This window comes from Podarcis gaigeae (assembly GCF_964106915.1).
Source record: "Podarcis gaigeae genome assembly, chromosome: 15".
Classification (NCBI taxonomy): Eukaryota; Metazoa; Chordata; class Lepidosauria; order Squamata; family Lacertidae; genus Podarcis; species Podarcis gaigeae.
The window spans coordinates 32,243,400-32,260,748 of record NC_139692.1 but is presented as its reverse complement, the minus strand read 5'-3'; the positions used below and the strand labels follow the sequence as shown (position 1 = coordinate 32,260,748).

The following is a 17,349-nucleotide window of genomic DNA, read 5'->3' as shown; positions in this document are numbered from 1 at the left end:
CAACCACAGCAGCCCTGTGGCCTCATTTCCACACACATTGTGAGAGTCTCTGGGAATCTGGGTCTTGGGAACTACAGTTGGCCGTGCAAACCAGCTGCAGTGCCCCCTTCAGGTATCAGAAGACAATGATGGCTTGTGACACCGGCCCCTGGGATTGAAAGACAGCAATCCCCCATCTTGCAAACACTGAGGGACATAGGAATCTGCCTTATATGGAATCAAACCATTAGTCCATCTAGCTCAACCTTCATAGGTTGTCCAGGGTTGTGGGACAAGGGGGTGGGATCAAGACACTTTGTGTTGATTGGACTAATCAGGGTGAAAGGAGGTGAGTCAGTCACTGGGGACGGGCTCCTAGGGTCACTCTGTGTCAGGGAATGGCTGGGTGGCAAAGAGCGGTGGGAGGCACCAGCCCAAGAACCCCCCAGGGATGACACAGAGAAAGAAGACTTAGACCCAGGTCAGTGGCAGTGTGTCAAGGAGCTGTCAGGCAAGCACAGGTCATCCACAGGGCAGGAAGAATATGAGGCACAAAATGCAATTAGCTTTTATTCACAGAAAGTAACATCACAGGAGAATTACTGTGGCTTGACTCATTCAGCTCGGGACGGTGCTGAAACTGACCACAGGCCCTGCCCTTCACCTCTAGCCTGTCACTCTGGATCCCTCCCAAGCAGACAAAGGCTGCAGAAATGAGTGGGCTCCTCCTCTGGGCCTGTCTGGCCCAGTGCTCAGCAACCTGCAGGACTCTCCTTGATCAATCGGGGTGTCAGAGCGGGAGGAGAGCCAGCAGTACCGGGACTTCCCTGGTGCTGTGTAGCAGGGGAATCTCTGACTCCTCTCTGTCCGAGACTGCACTCCCACTGCAACTCTCAGCCTCCAGCCCTGTCCTGGAAGGGCCTCTTTCTAGTGACCCCCTCCCTTGATCGCTCAAAGCCCCTGCTTCTAGCACCTCCCACCTTGTCCCTTACCCAGGCTGCTTTCCAGTGTCCCACCACCACGATCCGGGTTCTAAGTCACCGTCTTCTGTGCTGTCGCTGCCCCCAGTGTAAGAACTGAGAATTACAAACACCTTACCTGCTGCTTGTTATTTTTTTCTGGGATCCAGACCGGGTCCTGCTGCGTGCAGATCTCTTTTCCCGGGATCGGGACCGAGATTTCGACGGGGACCGGCTGGAGCTCCAGGAGCTGCTCCGAGACAGGCTCTTCCTTCGCTCCGACTTGTGCCTGGAGTGTTTGACTGGGGCTGGAGAGCAACTGCCCAGCCTACTGCGGTGGTGCCTCTCCTTTGCTCTGAAACATGCAGTGGGCGGAGATTAGCAGGGCCAATCAGAGCGCAGAGGGGGAAGCAACAGAGGGGGGCATTTGGTGTGGGTGTCAGGTTCAGACAATGGTTAATTCGGGGGGGGGGGGGATTTGATTTCACCCTGCCAATAAAGGTCCGTATAGTTAAAGCTATGGTTTTCCCAGTAGTGATGTATGGAAGTGAGAGCTGGACCGTAAAGAAGGCTGATTGCCGAAGAATTGGTGCTTTTGAATTATGGTGCTGGAAGGAGACTCTTGAGAGTCCCATGGACTGCAAGAAGATCAAACCGATCCATTCTTAAGGAAATCAGCCCTGAGTGCTCACTTGAAGGACAGATCCTGAAGCTGAGGCTCCAATACTTTGGCCACCTCGTGAGAAGAGAAGACTCCCTGGAAAAGACCCTGATGTTGGGAAAGATGGAGGGCACAAGGAGAAGGGGACGACAGAGGACGAGATGGTTGGACAGTGTTCTCGAAGCTACCAGCATGAGTTTGACCAAACTGCGGGAGGCTGTGGAAGACAGGAGTGCCTGGCGTGCTCTGGTCCATGGAGTCACGAAGGGTCAGACACGACTAAACGACTAAACAGCAGCAGGTTGTTTTTCTGCGCATTGGACCAAACATGGGCCCTGTTGGAGGGTATGGTATATGGGCCACTCACAAGCATGCACCCCATTCTGGTTCTTACGTTTTTAGGTGCACCCCATGGTTCTTTTCTGTCCCGGCCACGGTGTGGTAAGGGTGCGAGCAGGTGGACCCCTCTGAGTCACTGCTGTAGCCTGTGTGGCTGACAGATCGCGGGGACTCCTTGGCGGCTGAGAGCTTGGCCCTGCCACGCCCTTTGTGCTTGTGGGTCGACGTGGACCTCGCATGGCGCCTGTGGAAGCGCTTATCTCCACCCGAGCATCTCCCCGGAGGTGAGGCGGACCGGCGTGAGGCCTTGACGCCATATTTGCTGCTGCACCGGCCTTCCTTAGAGTGGGGCGATGGGGCTTCAGACTTGACGTGGGCCCTCGTGGAAGGAGACGTGGAATCCAGCCTCTAGCAGAATGAAAGACGCGGAGGGACGGGGAGAGATACAGAGAGAGGGAGGGTGGGGCGAAAAGAGAGAAAGAAGGAAAGGAGAGGGTTTTTTAAAAAAACAAAGAGAGACCCCTCACCAGCAGGAAAAAGCTGCAATTTCACAACAGCGATGCACAATGATTTGAATAAAGGCAGGCTACACAGATACTACTCTGCACCTCTCTCCCCTGTTCAACCTCTCGACCTTAAACGATGCAGCTCATGCAAAATCTCTGGCATGCAAAAACAGGAAATAAACCAAAATGAAAAAATGAAACAGGGAAGGGGAGGCGGAGAGTTTCAAACGGGGCGGGAGGGAGAGGGTCACCTTGGAAAAATGAAAAGTATATAATATGTGCATGTGTGTGTGTATGTGTGTGTTCTTTTAAAATAAAAGAAAGAAGACCCCAAATTATATTTTGTTGAAAAAAACAAAGAGAGAGAAAGAGAGAAAGAAAAGGGAGGGTGCTCATATCGGTGGAAGAGGGGGTACATTATGGGATGGTGGAGGGAAAGGATAAGAAGCCAAGGATCGGGTGGGGTGGGGTTTGGATAGAAATGGATTTCTTTGTGGGGAGCTTGATCAAGGCATGTAGAAGAAAAGAGAGAGCTATGTGTAGGTGATGGGGATTGGAACAGGGGCTGGGTTGGGGATGGAGAAAATAAAATCTTAAACCAAAAGAAAACTCCACAAATGTCATCAGTACTGAAAAAAAAGGATATTAAAAAAAAGTTTCTGAACTCTTCCTGGGTTTTCAAAATTTGTGCAGAGTCTCCACCAGCGTTCTATTCTCTTTCCTTTTTTATTTTATGTTATTTATTTATTTTTGTTAAATTTCCACTTTTTTTTTTTAAGTCCATCCTGGTTAACGTCCACTTACCAAGAAAGTGGTATTTCCTCCTTTAGTAGGTAAGGTATGAAGAGAAGGGAAAAGTTGGGCAATATAAGTGAATCATTAGATTGACAAAAAATGCAAGAGAGATCGAGAGAGAGGAAGAGAGGAAGAAAGAAAGAACGAGAGAGAGAGAGAGATAGAAAGGAGAGGAATAAAAAACCAAACCACCCTGGTCTCCTAAGCTCTTGCAACACACAGCCATGAGGCGGACCCTGTGTGTAGTCCCCTCTTTTGTTTTTAGAACAAACGGAATGCCATTTGGATTTCCCTAAAATTAGTGGAAATGACAGGGTGGGTTTTCTTTTAAGACGGACATGCTCTCAAGGCTGCGGGAGCCTGATGACGTACATAGGTTTGCTAGGCCATTGGTGTTTAGCTTGCCGCTCTTGGGACTAGTGTTTTCCTACCAGTACTGGGATCTCAAAAGCAGCCATCTTTGCCCAGGCGCCAACCACAACCCTTAGTCCTCTGATTGTGGCCTGTTTCTGCCCCTTACCCCAGAGATTCTAATCTGGTTCCATCCTCTTCCTGAGTATGCTGTCCTGAACCTGCTTCTAACTGATCAGATTCTTCTAGGTCAGTGTTGAGGCCCTCCCGATGGTGTTAGACTACAACACCCACTGTCCATGGCTACTGTTGGGCATGGGAGTCCAACAGATTCCCTCCCCACCTCTCCCCATTTAGTTCTGTCCAGGACCTGTCTGCTCCATTTCTCTCAGACCCACACAAAGGCACAGAAATTAAATTTAGTATAGTGGGAAGATTGTAGGGGGAATCGAGCCGTGTCCTTGCTGTGGACTTTCCCCAAAAGTCCATGATGGGAATTGTTCCCATATTTGGTGATACGCAGGAAATTGCCCTATGCCCAGCCAGGCTGTGATGGGTCCTTGTACTTCAATATTGTCAAGCTGGCTGTTCTCCAAGCTCTCTGGGGAAGAGGCATCTTTGTCCTCACCTGTGACTTAAACCTGTTGCTCACTGGAGATGCTGCCAGGGACTGGACTCACACCTTCTTCTGCAGGCCCTGGACTACTGAGCTATGCCTTTCCTGCAAGGGGCACACAGTTGTGTAGGACAGCCCCATAAGGGAATCATTCAACATGGAATTGTTATTATACAGAAGGAGGCTGAAACAATTTTGTCGGCGGAGGCAGAACACTGATGGATTGGTAGATTTAGGGCCGACCATGTGACAGACATAGATCAGTTTTATAACCTTTGCAACTTCTCTCCACGTCCCCAGAATCCAGCCTGTGAGCCAAACATAGCCCACCAGATGTTCAAATTTGGACTGCAGGCTGTTTCCCTCAAACCATGCCCACCTGCCCCACACCTATGCCATGTCATGTGTGGGGCAGGTGAAGATACAGCTGAGAGTGAAAACCAGGAGTCTTAAAGGGTGCTGTGAGAGCTAGTTCCCCACGGGAACCCAGCTCCTCCACTGTACTACAACTCCCAGGATTCCTTGAGAAGGCCAAATGACTGCCCCAGTTCAAATCTCCCTTGGAGAGATGCCCATCTGCAAAGCAGGTGAACATTTGGGCAACAGGCAGCTTTGAAAAGGCAACAGAGGGTGTATCTGTTGTGCAACCTCTGGGCTGAGTGAGAGCTGGGGACTTTAGCTGAGCCTTCTCCATCTTCTGGTACCCTCCCAATGTGGCTGATGGGAGGAAGAGTCCAACAACATCTGGAGGGCCACTGATCCATTGCATAGCTTCCCTCCACCTGCTACCTTCCAAATATTCTACTTGCATCATCCTTGACCATTGCCAGCTGAGGCTGATAGTAGCCCAGAACATCTGGAGGGCACCTGCTTGCAGAAGGCTGCCTTAGACACAGAGAAAAAGAAGGAACCAAAGACATCCAAAATCAGCAGCTAGGCTGGCATCTTAAACGTCCCACATCAAAAAAGCTATGGGGATCAAATGTAGTGGAAAAAAATGTTTTCCCCCACTCCCTCCAAAAAGGGTAATAGGTGTTTGAGTAAGACAGGCTTCCTAGCCTGTAAAACATTTACTTCTCTTAGCTGGGTGGGTACATGGGTGCATGTGCCTAATAATGGTCAGTCCCTTTATACTCTGGCCTGATCTATTTGCCTGAAGAAGAAGAAACTCTGAAAACTCTGGGTCTGCTAGTTCTCACGAAACCCTATTTTAGGAAAAGGAAGTGAGCTGAGAGGAAGTGGGGTCTGCAACAAAATGTTGCAGTGCGGGGTGTGCTCCTCTTTAGTGTTCAACCCATCCATCCAGCCCTCCCTACTTTCAGAACACTCTGTTCCATTCTATTCCCCTGCCCATCAAATTTTTGGCATTTCTGGCACATGGTCATTCATTCTGTAGCTACTGGGCATGCTCAGTCTTCAATCGATTGGGTTTTTTGGAGGGGGGGGGAGGATTTGCTTCCTTAGGTCTCCCCGACCAGTAAATATTTATCTACTTTTGCAAAACTTTCCCAACCAAACCCCACCAAAAAACGCACAAAAATCCCACCCTGTTCTATGGCATTCAAGGTCAGTACAGTGGTACCTCAGGTTAAGTACTTAATTCGTTCCGGAGGTCCGTTCTTAACCTGAAACTGTTCTTAACCTGAAGCACCACTTTAGCTAATGGGGCGTTCTTCTGCCGCTGTGCCACCGCTGCACGATTTCTGTTCTCATCCTGAAGCAAAGTTCTTAACCCGAGGTACTATTTCTGGGTTAGCGGAGTCTGTAACCTGAAGCGTATGTAACCTGAAGCGTATGTAACCCGAGGTACCACTGTATTAAAATACAATGAAAAAGAGGAAGGGTTCCTTCCTACCCAGGGGTTGAGCTTGTTCCAGGCTTTCAGGGCTAGCACAGGAGAGGGTTAGCTCTTAGCTCTCTCCCCTATGCTGACATTTAAACCAACCCACTTTCTTTCTGGTTCGCTACTCTCAGTTCATTCCGCTCTTGCTTTCAGTAAGAAAGAGTGACTCAGAAGGGAACCAGCAATAAGAATGTGAGAAAAAGCCTCCTGGATCAGGCCAGTGGCCCATATAGCCCAGCATCCTGTTCTCACAGTGGCCAACCCTGCCCCAAAGGGAAACTTGTATTCAGGGTTCAAAACATCCTTGCTGTCAAATTTTGTGTGTGAGGTTTCCTTTTCTTTCAGAGATGGTGGTGTGGGATGGGGGGCAGCCCTCTCTTTCCCCCCTTTCCTATTTGATCAAAATAGATACCACAAAACACCCTCCAACTTCTCGCAGGTGAAAACAGCAGGGTCAGCCTCAGATTTTGTAAAACCCCACCCCTGGTTCTCACAAAGAGCATCACTTCCTGAGATTCTCTCCAACACTAAAGATTTCCCCCTGCCTGGTACACAATTTTAGACCTGTGTGCCTCTTGACATTCTGTATTCACCGAATTTTCAAGTTGGAAGGGACTCTCTGGGTCACCTAGTCCAAATGCAATGCAGGAATCTCAACTAGATCTTTCATGACAGATGGCCATCCAACCTCTGCTTAAAAACCTCCAATGAAGGAGAGTCCGCAAACTTCCGAGGGAGCTCATTCCACTGTCAAACAGCTCTTACCATTAGAAAGTTCTCAGAATCTCCTTTCCTGTCATCTGAAGCCATTGGTTCAAGTCCTGCCCTCTGGAGCAGCTCTGCCTTCCATGTGACAGCCCTTCAGGTATTTGAAGACAGCTATCATATCACCTCTTAGTCTTCTCTTCTCCAAGCCAAACATACCCAATTCCTTCAACCGTTCCTCATCAGGCTTGGTTTCCAGACCCTTGATCATCTTGGTCACCCTCTTCTGCCCACCTTCCAGCTTATCAATATTAGGGTTGCCATAGGTCTGGAAATTCCCAAACATAGCTGGAAATAGGCCGTTGGAAACTTTGGCTCAACAACTTTGGTCAAAAAAATGCTCAACAACTTTTCTGTCTGGATTTTCACTTTTTGAAATATGGCAACCCTAATCAATATTCTTCTTAAATTGTGGTGTCGGAGACAGTTCTCCAGGTAGGGTCTGACAAAGGCAGAATAGTGTGGTACTATTACTTCCCTTGATCTGGACACTATGCTTCTGTTGACCTGGCCTAAAAAGGTAAAGGTAAAGGGACCCCTGACCATTAGGTCCAGTCGTGGCTGACTCTGGGGTTGCGGCGCTCATCTCGCTTTATTGGCTGAGGGAGCCAGCCAGGAATAGCATTAAATATTTTTTGCTGCTACATCACACTGTTGATTCTGCTTCTGGGCAGAGAAACTGAGGGGATGGTGATGAATTTCTCCAGGGGGAGAAGAGAAATTATCCAACTATTTCTTGGGTATTGAGGGTCACCATTAGCAGGAACACAACTCCCCTCCCATCAAAGCTTTTGTCGCTGCAAGCGATGACAGCAGCAACTGCATGGATAGCCTAGCAATCCTCTTGCATCCTCCACAATGCCCCAGAGACCTGACATAGTTCTGGTGTGTGTGTGTGTTTGAGACAGAGAGAGAAATTGTGACTACCACATACATGCACACAAAAATGGTGGGGAATATTTGGAGAAAACTGTGCAAGTGACCTTCTTTGTCTAAGCAGGTGTGAAAAATAAAAATCTCTCAGGGGAAAAAAAGTATTGTCAGCTCTGATCCCTTTCCTTTCTTTTTGAAAAGATCTCACCATATTTAACCTCACAGTGGGTCTGGTTATACACACAGTTGCTATTCATTTGTCAACATTTAAGACAGGAAGTCATAGCTGGGTAAAGGCAGAAAGGTTCGAAGTGGACCTCTCCAGCTGCTGTATACTCAGTGTTCCACTTCCAGGTGTACAATTACCTACATATACCCTAGAATTAAGATGCCTCCCCTCCTTCATTGGCAGAATTAACTTCTAGAGACCTGGAAAAGAGGCCTTGAGCTCTGACCCAGGGCAACTTTGATGCATGTGTGCATATAACTTTTTTTTTGAAGGCATCTCCCCCTACATAGACTGCAAGAAAATGCCAAACCATGGCACTGATTTACCTTAGCTGGGAGACAGAAAACCAGAACTGACCCTGGTAAACAGGGATAACAGGAATATATGGGGCCAGAGAATTGGAAGAAGGGTGGATCGGGGTTCCCTCAGGCACCTTGGGCAGGATATGGAAACATCCCCTGTTAAAACTGAAACGGACTTTCCCTGCCCATGTGTCCAGAAAATATTATCCCCTTGCAAGAAGTGGTTGCTGATTTTCTGCAGCTTTCTTGAGGTGTACAGAGGGGAAGCAACATCTCTGAAATTTTCAGGAGGGAGTTGGTGCTTTCCTTAGAAAGTACAGCTAGCAGGAAGCAGTGGGGAGAGCCTCAGGCTACTTCCTGCCAGTGGCACTTCCCAGAATGCCTTGGGTATTCCATGAGGGCAGCCATGAAGTGTGGCAGTCGAGGAGCTATGGAGAGAGCTTTGCGCTGCCATGTGTGTTTTAGTGCTTAAAAATAAAAAACAAGGGGAAACATGGGAAACTGTTGGCCAGCTTGTTAGCAAGGGGGCCCCTCCTGAAAATGCCAGAGAAATGCCTTCATTTTCACTCACACAACAAACGGTCAAGAATATTGTTTTGGTATTGTCTGCCATCAACCCAGGAAAGTCCAGACCACTTGAATTCTGTATGCACTGGAACAAAACCATTTCAGATCTTGAGATTTGCCTTTGGACAGCATGAATCACACAGAGCAACACATTGAAGGCTTGTCTTTTGCCTTGTGGGTGGCCACGAGGCCAATTGCAAGGGCTTTGGGTCAACCGCAAGGGATTTGAGGCTGCTGGTGGTCTCTGCCCAGATGCAATCAGTGGCCAGTCTTGCCCGTTCAAAGCATGCCCAGCTAAATCTGAAGAGAGTTAGAAATCCTTCTAGATACACATATACCTACCAGCGAGAGACCCTATGGAGGCTTCAGCATGAATAAGAAAACAAAAGGAAATCAGTATTTTGGTCTAAAATGTTAACATTCCCCACCTTCACCAAAGCACCTAACAGAGTTACCACCACGGCCTTAGGGAGCAGCACCCATCATTATAGCCCCTTTAAGTGGAGGTAATTATTGGATTTTCGGGAGGGGGGAGATGGTGAGAAAAAAAGGGGTCTGATTCACACCAGGGAGAATGGAAGGACAACCAGAACCGGGTTCTTCTACACAAAAGTCAATGCGCTTGAATCCTGGTGTTACCATTGACCCGAGTGTTCCTTTACAAGGGAAGAGTTGGCTGATGGATTTGGCTCACATTCCAGGCCTAACTGGTCTGTCTCGGTCAAGCAGTGATGCCCAAACTGATCAAGGAGGTGATGGACACATCACCCACCTCTGAACTATGATGGGATTACCTGCACACCCACCCAGAGTCCATCACCTGACACTCCCCAGGTTCTTTTACAAACAGGCTTGATTTCCAATCATTTCCATGCTTCCATTTGAGACCTTGCAGGTCAGGGGTTCCCAAAGTGACTGGTAATGCCCCCAGGGGGCAGTAGGATTACTGGTGGGGGGCACTGGAGGTATACCTAAATGACTACCAGGTTTTGAAAAGCTGGTATCAATGAGTCAAGTTCATCAGATGTGCTGAATTAATTAAATTAGTTTTAACTGAATTTTGAATCAATGGCGCAATTAATTGTTGATGTTGGTGAACAGATTTGCCAGAATTTGAGTCCCCCAGTCAATGTCTCTCTTGAGTAACTCTGGGTTGGAGGACATAATCACAGCCTGGGGCCTGACCCAATTAATTTGGTTTACCAGGTCAATTACCTCAAGAGACAGGGACAGGGGACCATTCAGGTAAAGGATTTCATTTTATCCTATTTCATCCTAATAGACACATCTGGATAATGCCTCTTATTTTGCCTCTTTAACGCTGGTTGTTGACCCTAAAGATTTGATTTGGAATCAGTGATGACCTTTTTTTGCACGTTTTCTGACATGGACAGAAGACTCCATATGGTAAATTTTGTGGGAGACCTTAAATGAATGACTACAGTTCCAGAGCTACAATTCCCAGAGTTCCATGCAAAGAGGGACTGGTTGTGAACCTGTAGCTCTGTGAGGGGAATCGGCGCCTCATAATAACTCTCGGCACCTTTAATACACTCCAGCTCCCAGAATTACTTGGGGGAAAGCCACAATTGTTCAAATTGGAATCATAATGCTTTAGGGCACATAAAACTGCTAGCACATTTGCAAAGCTAAGCAGGGTCCAGTATGGTTTCAAATTGGATGAGGGAGCTATGTGTTGAGACCCCTGCATTGCAGGGGGTTAGACTAGATGACCCTTGGGGTCCCTTCCAAATCTATGGTTCTAAGTCTAAACGCATGGGATGAATGTGGTCTGGAAGCATTGTGCGGCTTATAAGTCTTATGGAAGCTGCAGAGCGTCTGGGAACTTTTAGGGTTGCACCAGTACCAGGAACAGATTTCTGAAATCCATTGTACAAAGTCCAGTGTTGGGCAGTGAGTTGCGGGATACATTCACATGTCAGTTTATTCCATTTTCCTGCTGTTTTCCTAACTGTTAAATTACGCATTATGTCTGAGCTTCTACACAACATTTTATTCCACATGACATAAAGACACTTTCTGGAATATAGCCAGTTTGCAAATAACACAGTCCCAGTGGTGGAAGGTCACTGGAATTAGGCAGAGTCACTCTCCAGATGGCCCTTCTGAGGATAGGGGGAGCTTTCATTATTTCTTTCGAAGTCTTCTGCGTTACACGCTACCAGTTTCCTCACTTTGCAGAGGTAAGGAAAGGGGGGCTGCCTGATCTTCTTCTAATAAGTCCTCATAAGTTCTTCCTGCTCTTTGTGGAATCTCCACAGTAGCCACAAATCTCAAAACTCAGTGATTCCCACTTCCCAGATTATGTACAGTACAATCACATCTTATGTGGGTGTTCGGATGCATGGATTCCACATATATGCAAAAGTGCATATAAAACTGCTTCTGAAAGAGCATCCAGTGGCTTCCACAGCTGGTGTACTCAGAGGGCCTTGCAAAGAGCTTGTAAGATCTGTCTTGCATGCATTTAACTTTCAGCTAAATACCTCCAACTTCGTATGGTTGAAATCACGCAGGTTAGACGTCTGTAAGACGTGATTGTACTGTACTGCAAACCAACACCACCCGCTGCCTTAGATTGTATATATTCAATGTCATTTTAAACATCTTTTCACTTCCATCGAAATCCCCTTGGATGTTGTTGCCTATAGATAAAGGCTCCATGTATATACAGTTGTACCTCGGAAGTCGAATGCTTTGCGAGATGAACGTTTTGGCTCCCGAATGAGGCAAACCTGGAAGTGATTGTTCCAGTTTGTGAATGTTCTTTGGAACCTGAATGTCCGTTGCAGATTCCGATTGGCTGCAGGAGCAATTGGAAGCTGCGCCTTGGTTCCCGAACGTTTTAGAAGTCAAACAGACTTCTGGAACAGCTTCCGTTCAGCTTCCGAGGTATGACTGTATAGAGAGAGAGGATTTTGCTGCCAAAATTCAGTGACCACAGTAACTGGAACTGTCTTTTTAACACCATCTACAAAACTCATAACCACCCATGTGATCAAGGCAGAGGAAGGATAATTTCAATTGTATGGAGAGTCTCCCTCAGCTTTAGTGATTTTACTTTGGCAATAACAATTAAATGGCTTGCATAGTAAGCCGTCTTAATAATAATAATAATATCACAAAAAGGAAATCAGCTGGATATGACTGTACCATTTATGGAAACAAACACAAGATCGAAGAGCAGAAAAAACACACAGAAATGCATTCTAACAACAGAACGAGGATTATTATTTTTAAAGAAATTAAATAAATTTCCATGGGGGGGGGGGAAGGATAAGAGAAGCATGACTTTGTAGCTAATTGTAAGAAAATAAATAAAAATTGTACAGAGCCACCAAAAATAGACAAGCGTTAGGAGATAGACAGAGAGAGAGAGAGGAAGAGAGAGAGAGGAAGAAAGAGAGAGAGAAGATAGAAAAAAATCACATTTAATCAAACTACGGTGCTTTTCAACAGGCTGATCTGTAGAAGTGAACGTGCGGAGGGAGAGAAATACCTACCTTTGGAGTGGTGAGGAATGCAATAATAAAAAAAGAAATGGTAATCTCCACATTTGGAGGGCAGAATGGGGAAAAAGACAACGACTCTTTAGTAACGTGCTTCAGACCCCTTTTGCTAATCAACTTTTGCTTTGCTTTGACCACACTTTGGATTTCAGGCCCCATTCACACCATAGATTTAAAGCACTATGGTACCAATTCAAAGACTTATGCTTTCCCCCAAAGCATTCTGGGAGCTGCAGTTCATTATGGGGCTGCTGAGAGTTGCTGGGAGGCCCCTATTCCCCTCGCAGAGTGTACTATCGTACCATTTTAAACAGTCATGGCTCCCCGCAAGGAATTCTGGGAGCCGTAGTTTGTTAAGGGCTGTTTGGGAGCCCCTCCATCCACCTCACAGAGCTACTGTTTCCAGAGAAGTCAAACAATCAATCCCTCTTCACAGGGAACTCTGGGAATTGTAGCCCTGTGAGGGGAACAGGGGTCTCCTAAAAATGCCCATCACCTTTAATCAACACCTACAGTTCCCAGAATCCTTTGGGGGAAGCCACAACCATTCTGAGTGGTGTTAATAGTTGCTTTAAATTTATGGTGCAAACGTGGCCTTGGTCAGTTCAGGCAGCCATTATTCTTCATTTTTGTTTAAATTTTAAAAAATATATGCATATGGATAACCAGTAGTTGTCTAAATAGCGGCAGCCATCGGAAAATAAAACAATTTAAAAAGTTTCTCTGTAACATTTAAATATTTTTGAAAGGAAAAAAAAAGTCCCAAAGATCATGCGAGAAAGGAAGCGGATGAAGGCAGAAAATGTCAAGTTGGGGGTGGGGGTGGGGATGGGAATCTGTTTGTATTGGGATAAGCTAGAAGGGGCCCCGTTGAAAGAGGGGGAAATTGTAAAGTGTGTACATGAGAGGGCGAGGAGGAGGAGGAAAGAGGAGCTGAGAAACAGAGAGAGAGAAATAGAGAGAGAGAAAGAGAAATAGATATAGATATAGAGTACCACCAAGGAAGCCCACCGGCATGAAAATATGGCATGAAAATTGAAACCACCTTTTTAAAAGGGAAGTCAACTTCATTTGAGTTTGATTCTACTCAGGGATAACTCAAAATATTTTGAAGCAGAGAAGCAAATGCTGCCCACCCATTGCCAGACCCTGTGAGCATCACCTAAGGCCCTTCTGCAAGTACCTCCTACATGGGAGGTCTGGAGGGTGGCAACACGAAAAAAAGGCCTTTTTGGTGGTGGCTTCCCTGTTTGCGCAATACTGTCCTCAGGGAGGCTCTCCTGGTGCCATCATTGGCCTCATCAAGTGGGTGGGATGTTTTAATCCTGCCTTTTAAAAATAGTATTGTCTTTTAGATACGCCTTCATTGTGTGATAAGTCACTCTGCATGACGTTTGTAAAAACAAACAAGCAACCCAACTAATAAAGTTAATTTATTGATATTATTATTATTATTACTATTATACACAATAATTAAATATCAATAAGAAGAAGTCAAAGTCAAGGTATCTATTGTACTCAAGGCCAGCAGAGTTATTTTTGGAGCTGCGACAGAATATCCCACTAGCATCCCTCCTGATTACCTGGCAGTAAAAATAGAAGAAGAAAATAGTGAACAACTGGCAATTTGCTGCCTTTTCATGACACCGAATCTGCTGCCTGTGGTGCCTGCCTCACTCTGCTCAATGGTAGAGCTGGCCTTGATACTATTTCTTTTCCCCCTGCATCCTAGCCTGCAGAATTTATTTCCTATGGGCCCGGGGAATGGGATGTATGAGGAGGTAAAAACCCTGCTTGAAACCATGGAGACTTGCTGCCAATTCCCATCGATGATACTGAGCTATGTGGACCAATGGTCTGGTTCAATATGAGGCAGCTTCCTGTGTTCCTAGGAGACAGAGGTGCCAGCTTGCGATTGGAGGAGCCATCATCACATGTTCAATATCCCGACGTCATGAGTGTGACATCAGAACGTTGGGAGGAGCCGAATGCGGCTCCTCCTCTTCCTCTCTTGGCACTGCCACCGGTTGGAAGCTACTTCGACCCTCCTTCCTTCTGCGGCTGCAGGAGGACTATGATCAGTTCCACTCTTCAGTTCCATGTTTTTAGGGCATGGGGGCAGCCCGTACCCCAAAAATATAGGGGGATCCAAAAGGGCTTGGCCCCTAGGAGCCAGCGCCCCTGCTAGGAGAAGTTCTCTGTTTTCTGACACAAGAGGAAAACCCTTGTCTTACATAAGGGATGGGAAACCTGTGGTCCTCTGGAAGTCGCTGGACTCTAAACATGAACCCTAACCTGGCTCCCATCAACTCTGGCCACTGGGGTTGATGGGAATTGTAGTCTAGATACATCTACCACCCCATCGTATATGTTGCTAACCACCTGGGCTTTTCTAAGAGTACTGATATTAAAAAATAATGATAATTTAAGACTTCGGATGGATTAATTGGGGGCAACAAATACTCCTTTTTAATCTAAATAGTTGGTTGACTAAAATGTGGTGGCTGACACAATGATAACCAGGGGTTTTTCCCCCAGTTCTGGCACCTCTCAGGTGGGCACCATTATAAGAGAACAAGGGAGATGTTCTCTTTTTCTAGAAAAAATAGCACAGATGATATTGATTCTAGTATCAAACTGGCCTGATAATTTTCTCATTTTCTTTACAGGCATAGCACCAGGTTCGTTTGGGGGTTTTATTTGAGCCACCTCAAACCCATCACTTTCTGTGGGAGAGGGAAATGGAGCTTTCTGCTTTGCCTCAGATAATATTTAAAAAAGGAAAAGGAAACTACACAGTTATCTTCCCTTTTAAATGTGAAATTTAACAGACAACAGAGTTCAATGGTTGTAAAGAACTAAAGAAAGACGTCTGTGCATTTCTTAATTGGCCGGGAGGGTTCCACACTTACACACACAAAGAAACGAAACGGAAGGGGAAAATTGTAATAATAATAATGATGATAATAATAGAAGAAATAATATTTATTTTCTAGATCCACATGACAACAATGGAAGAAAAAGAAAAAGAGAAAGATATAGTTTGCATTTCTGTACATTACAAAAAGGGAAGAAAACAAGAAAGAAAATGCAGGAATCCGAAAGGCACACCCCAGTCGCCCTCCCGCCCAGTCCCCAGATTTCTGCCGATCAAGAAATTGAACTTTTATATTACCACATTTCGAACGGGAGGCTAAAGAAAAACACAGATTGGGATTAAAAATGAAAAATAAAATAAAAGTTGCACAGGACAGCAGGAGCCGCAGTTGACAACCAAAGGAAACGTGTGTTGACTCGAGTATTATCAGGGAATTTGGAGAAAAGCTGGCTCTATTATTCATTTCCCAAAGCATTAAAATACATTCTGCTTTGTTCCCCACACTTCTGAGACATGAAGCGCACTGTATGACTAGTTTTAGAGTGTGAGAGTGGAAACAGCCCCTGTTCACAAGAGTGCTCATCTCGGACGCCTCTGTGTGAGTTGCTGTTCTGGGAGTGAATTTTCAGAGGACGCAATTGTGCTGATGGATGCAGTCACACATGTAAGCCCGGAGTCATAACTGACTCCAAAGTCAGTTTGGGGAAAATGAGTCCGAGGGAAGGGGGAATGATCCACCCAACACCAGAACAGTGACTCATGCAGAGACCCAGGCAACCTCTGCAACCAACTCCTTGGTGTCTTTCACATTCTTCCCTGGCACACTGTATGGCAATCCCTGGATTAGGAAACTTTGTGCAGGGATGCAGCCCTCCTCCAGATGTTGCTGAGCTACAATTCCCATCAGCCCCAGCCAGCATGGCCAGTGGTCAGGGATGGTGGGAGTTAGAATCCATCAACACCCTGGGGGGTGTCACAGAGCCCTCACCTTTCATTTAATGCCACCTTTTTTTGAACTGGGGCAGGGCAGGGGGAAAGGCTCACATAGAGATGAATAATGGAATAAACAAACTACAGTGATTTGGGGTGTGCAGAAAAAAGAGGTAGAATCACATGGTTAGGAAAATAAATAAAAATGTGTATATATGTTGTTTATGTTATTTTATTAAAAAAAGAGGGAGAAAGAGACGGTTGAGGAGAAAGAGACAATGGAATGGATAAACTTAGAGTGGATTGGCCTAGCAAACTCTCTGGGGAAGACTGTACCAGGAATTCCTTCCTTTCAAGATGCTCAGAAATTTGGAGGTAAAATGGTAGGTGGAGGGGCAGGAGAATGGAGAGAGGTAATCCTAATGGAGAATGCTTAAACTGAAAGAACTCATCTTGTTTTGAAGCATTTATACCATGGGGAGGGCTGCTTTCAGGGTGGGGAAGCCTGGAATTGGCTGTAGGTGATATTGCATTAAAACACAAACTGAATCCATTCCTTCCCCATCTCTGCTCTTTAAAGGCATGGTGCTGTTGTCAAGCTAAGCCATGGAGGGCATCGCTTCCTAGTCATAGGAAGCTGCCTTAAACCGAGTGTGACCTTGATCCATCTAGCTAAATATTGCCCACACTGACTGGCAGCAGCTCTCCAGCAGGGTCTCCAGCAGGCATCTTTGAGAGGCCAGGGATTCAGCCTGCGATGGTCTGTGCAAAACTTGTGCTCTACCACCAAACTACAGCCTGTTCCTGCCTTCAGACAGCTTACATGTGGGTTAAAAAAAAAAGCAAAAAGACTCCCAGCAATAGCCAGGATCAGGACCTTTCCTGTGGACCACAAACAGGCAGTGAGAGGTGGTGATAAAAGCATGGAGAGAAGTATGGAAACCTTTGGCGTACAGACCCAAATCCTCGGACCTGAAAACATTTGGCGATGGACTTTTGTCTCAATGCTACTCCTCAAAAAGATCTCAGCAAAGTGCTTCCTGGACTCACAGAATTGGAAGGGACCCCAAGGGTAATCTAGCCCAAATTCTACCATCGAGTTACCCCAATGCAGATGTAGCACATGAGTGTCTGATGAAAGGGGAAAGAGACGGAGAAGGAGGGAGGGAGAGAAGTTCCAGAGCAACCCCCCAGCCCTCCGGATGCTGTGGGGCTGCAGGTCCCAT

General features: G+C 46.3%; 1 protein-coding gene across 1 annotated transcript in view; it reads right to left on the bottom strand.

Annotated features, from left to right (window-relative positions):
- SRRM3 (serine/arginine repetitive matrix 3) overlaps positions 1 to 17,349 on the bottom strand; it is a 103,664-nt gene that overhangs the window by 4,352 nt on the left and 81,963 nt on the right. Inside the window, exons 13-17 of the mRNA XM_083715363.1 lie at positions 12,310 to 12,397; positions 9,128 to 9,148; positions 3,249 to 3,268; positions 1,994 to 2,346; positions 1,076 to 1,293 (exon numbers count right to left, since the gene is read on the bottom strand). Of these exons, the coding sequence (XP_083571489.1) occupies positions 1,076 to 1,293; positions 1,994 to 2,346; positions 3,249 to 3,268; positions 9,128 to 9,148; positions 12,310 to 12,397 (700 nt within the window). The remainder of the gene's footprint in view (positions 1 to 1,075; positions 1,294 to 1,993; positions 2,347 to 3,248; positions 3,269 to 9,127; positions 9,149 to 12,309; positions 12,398 to 17,349) is intronic.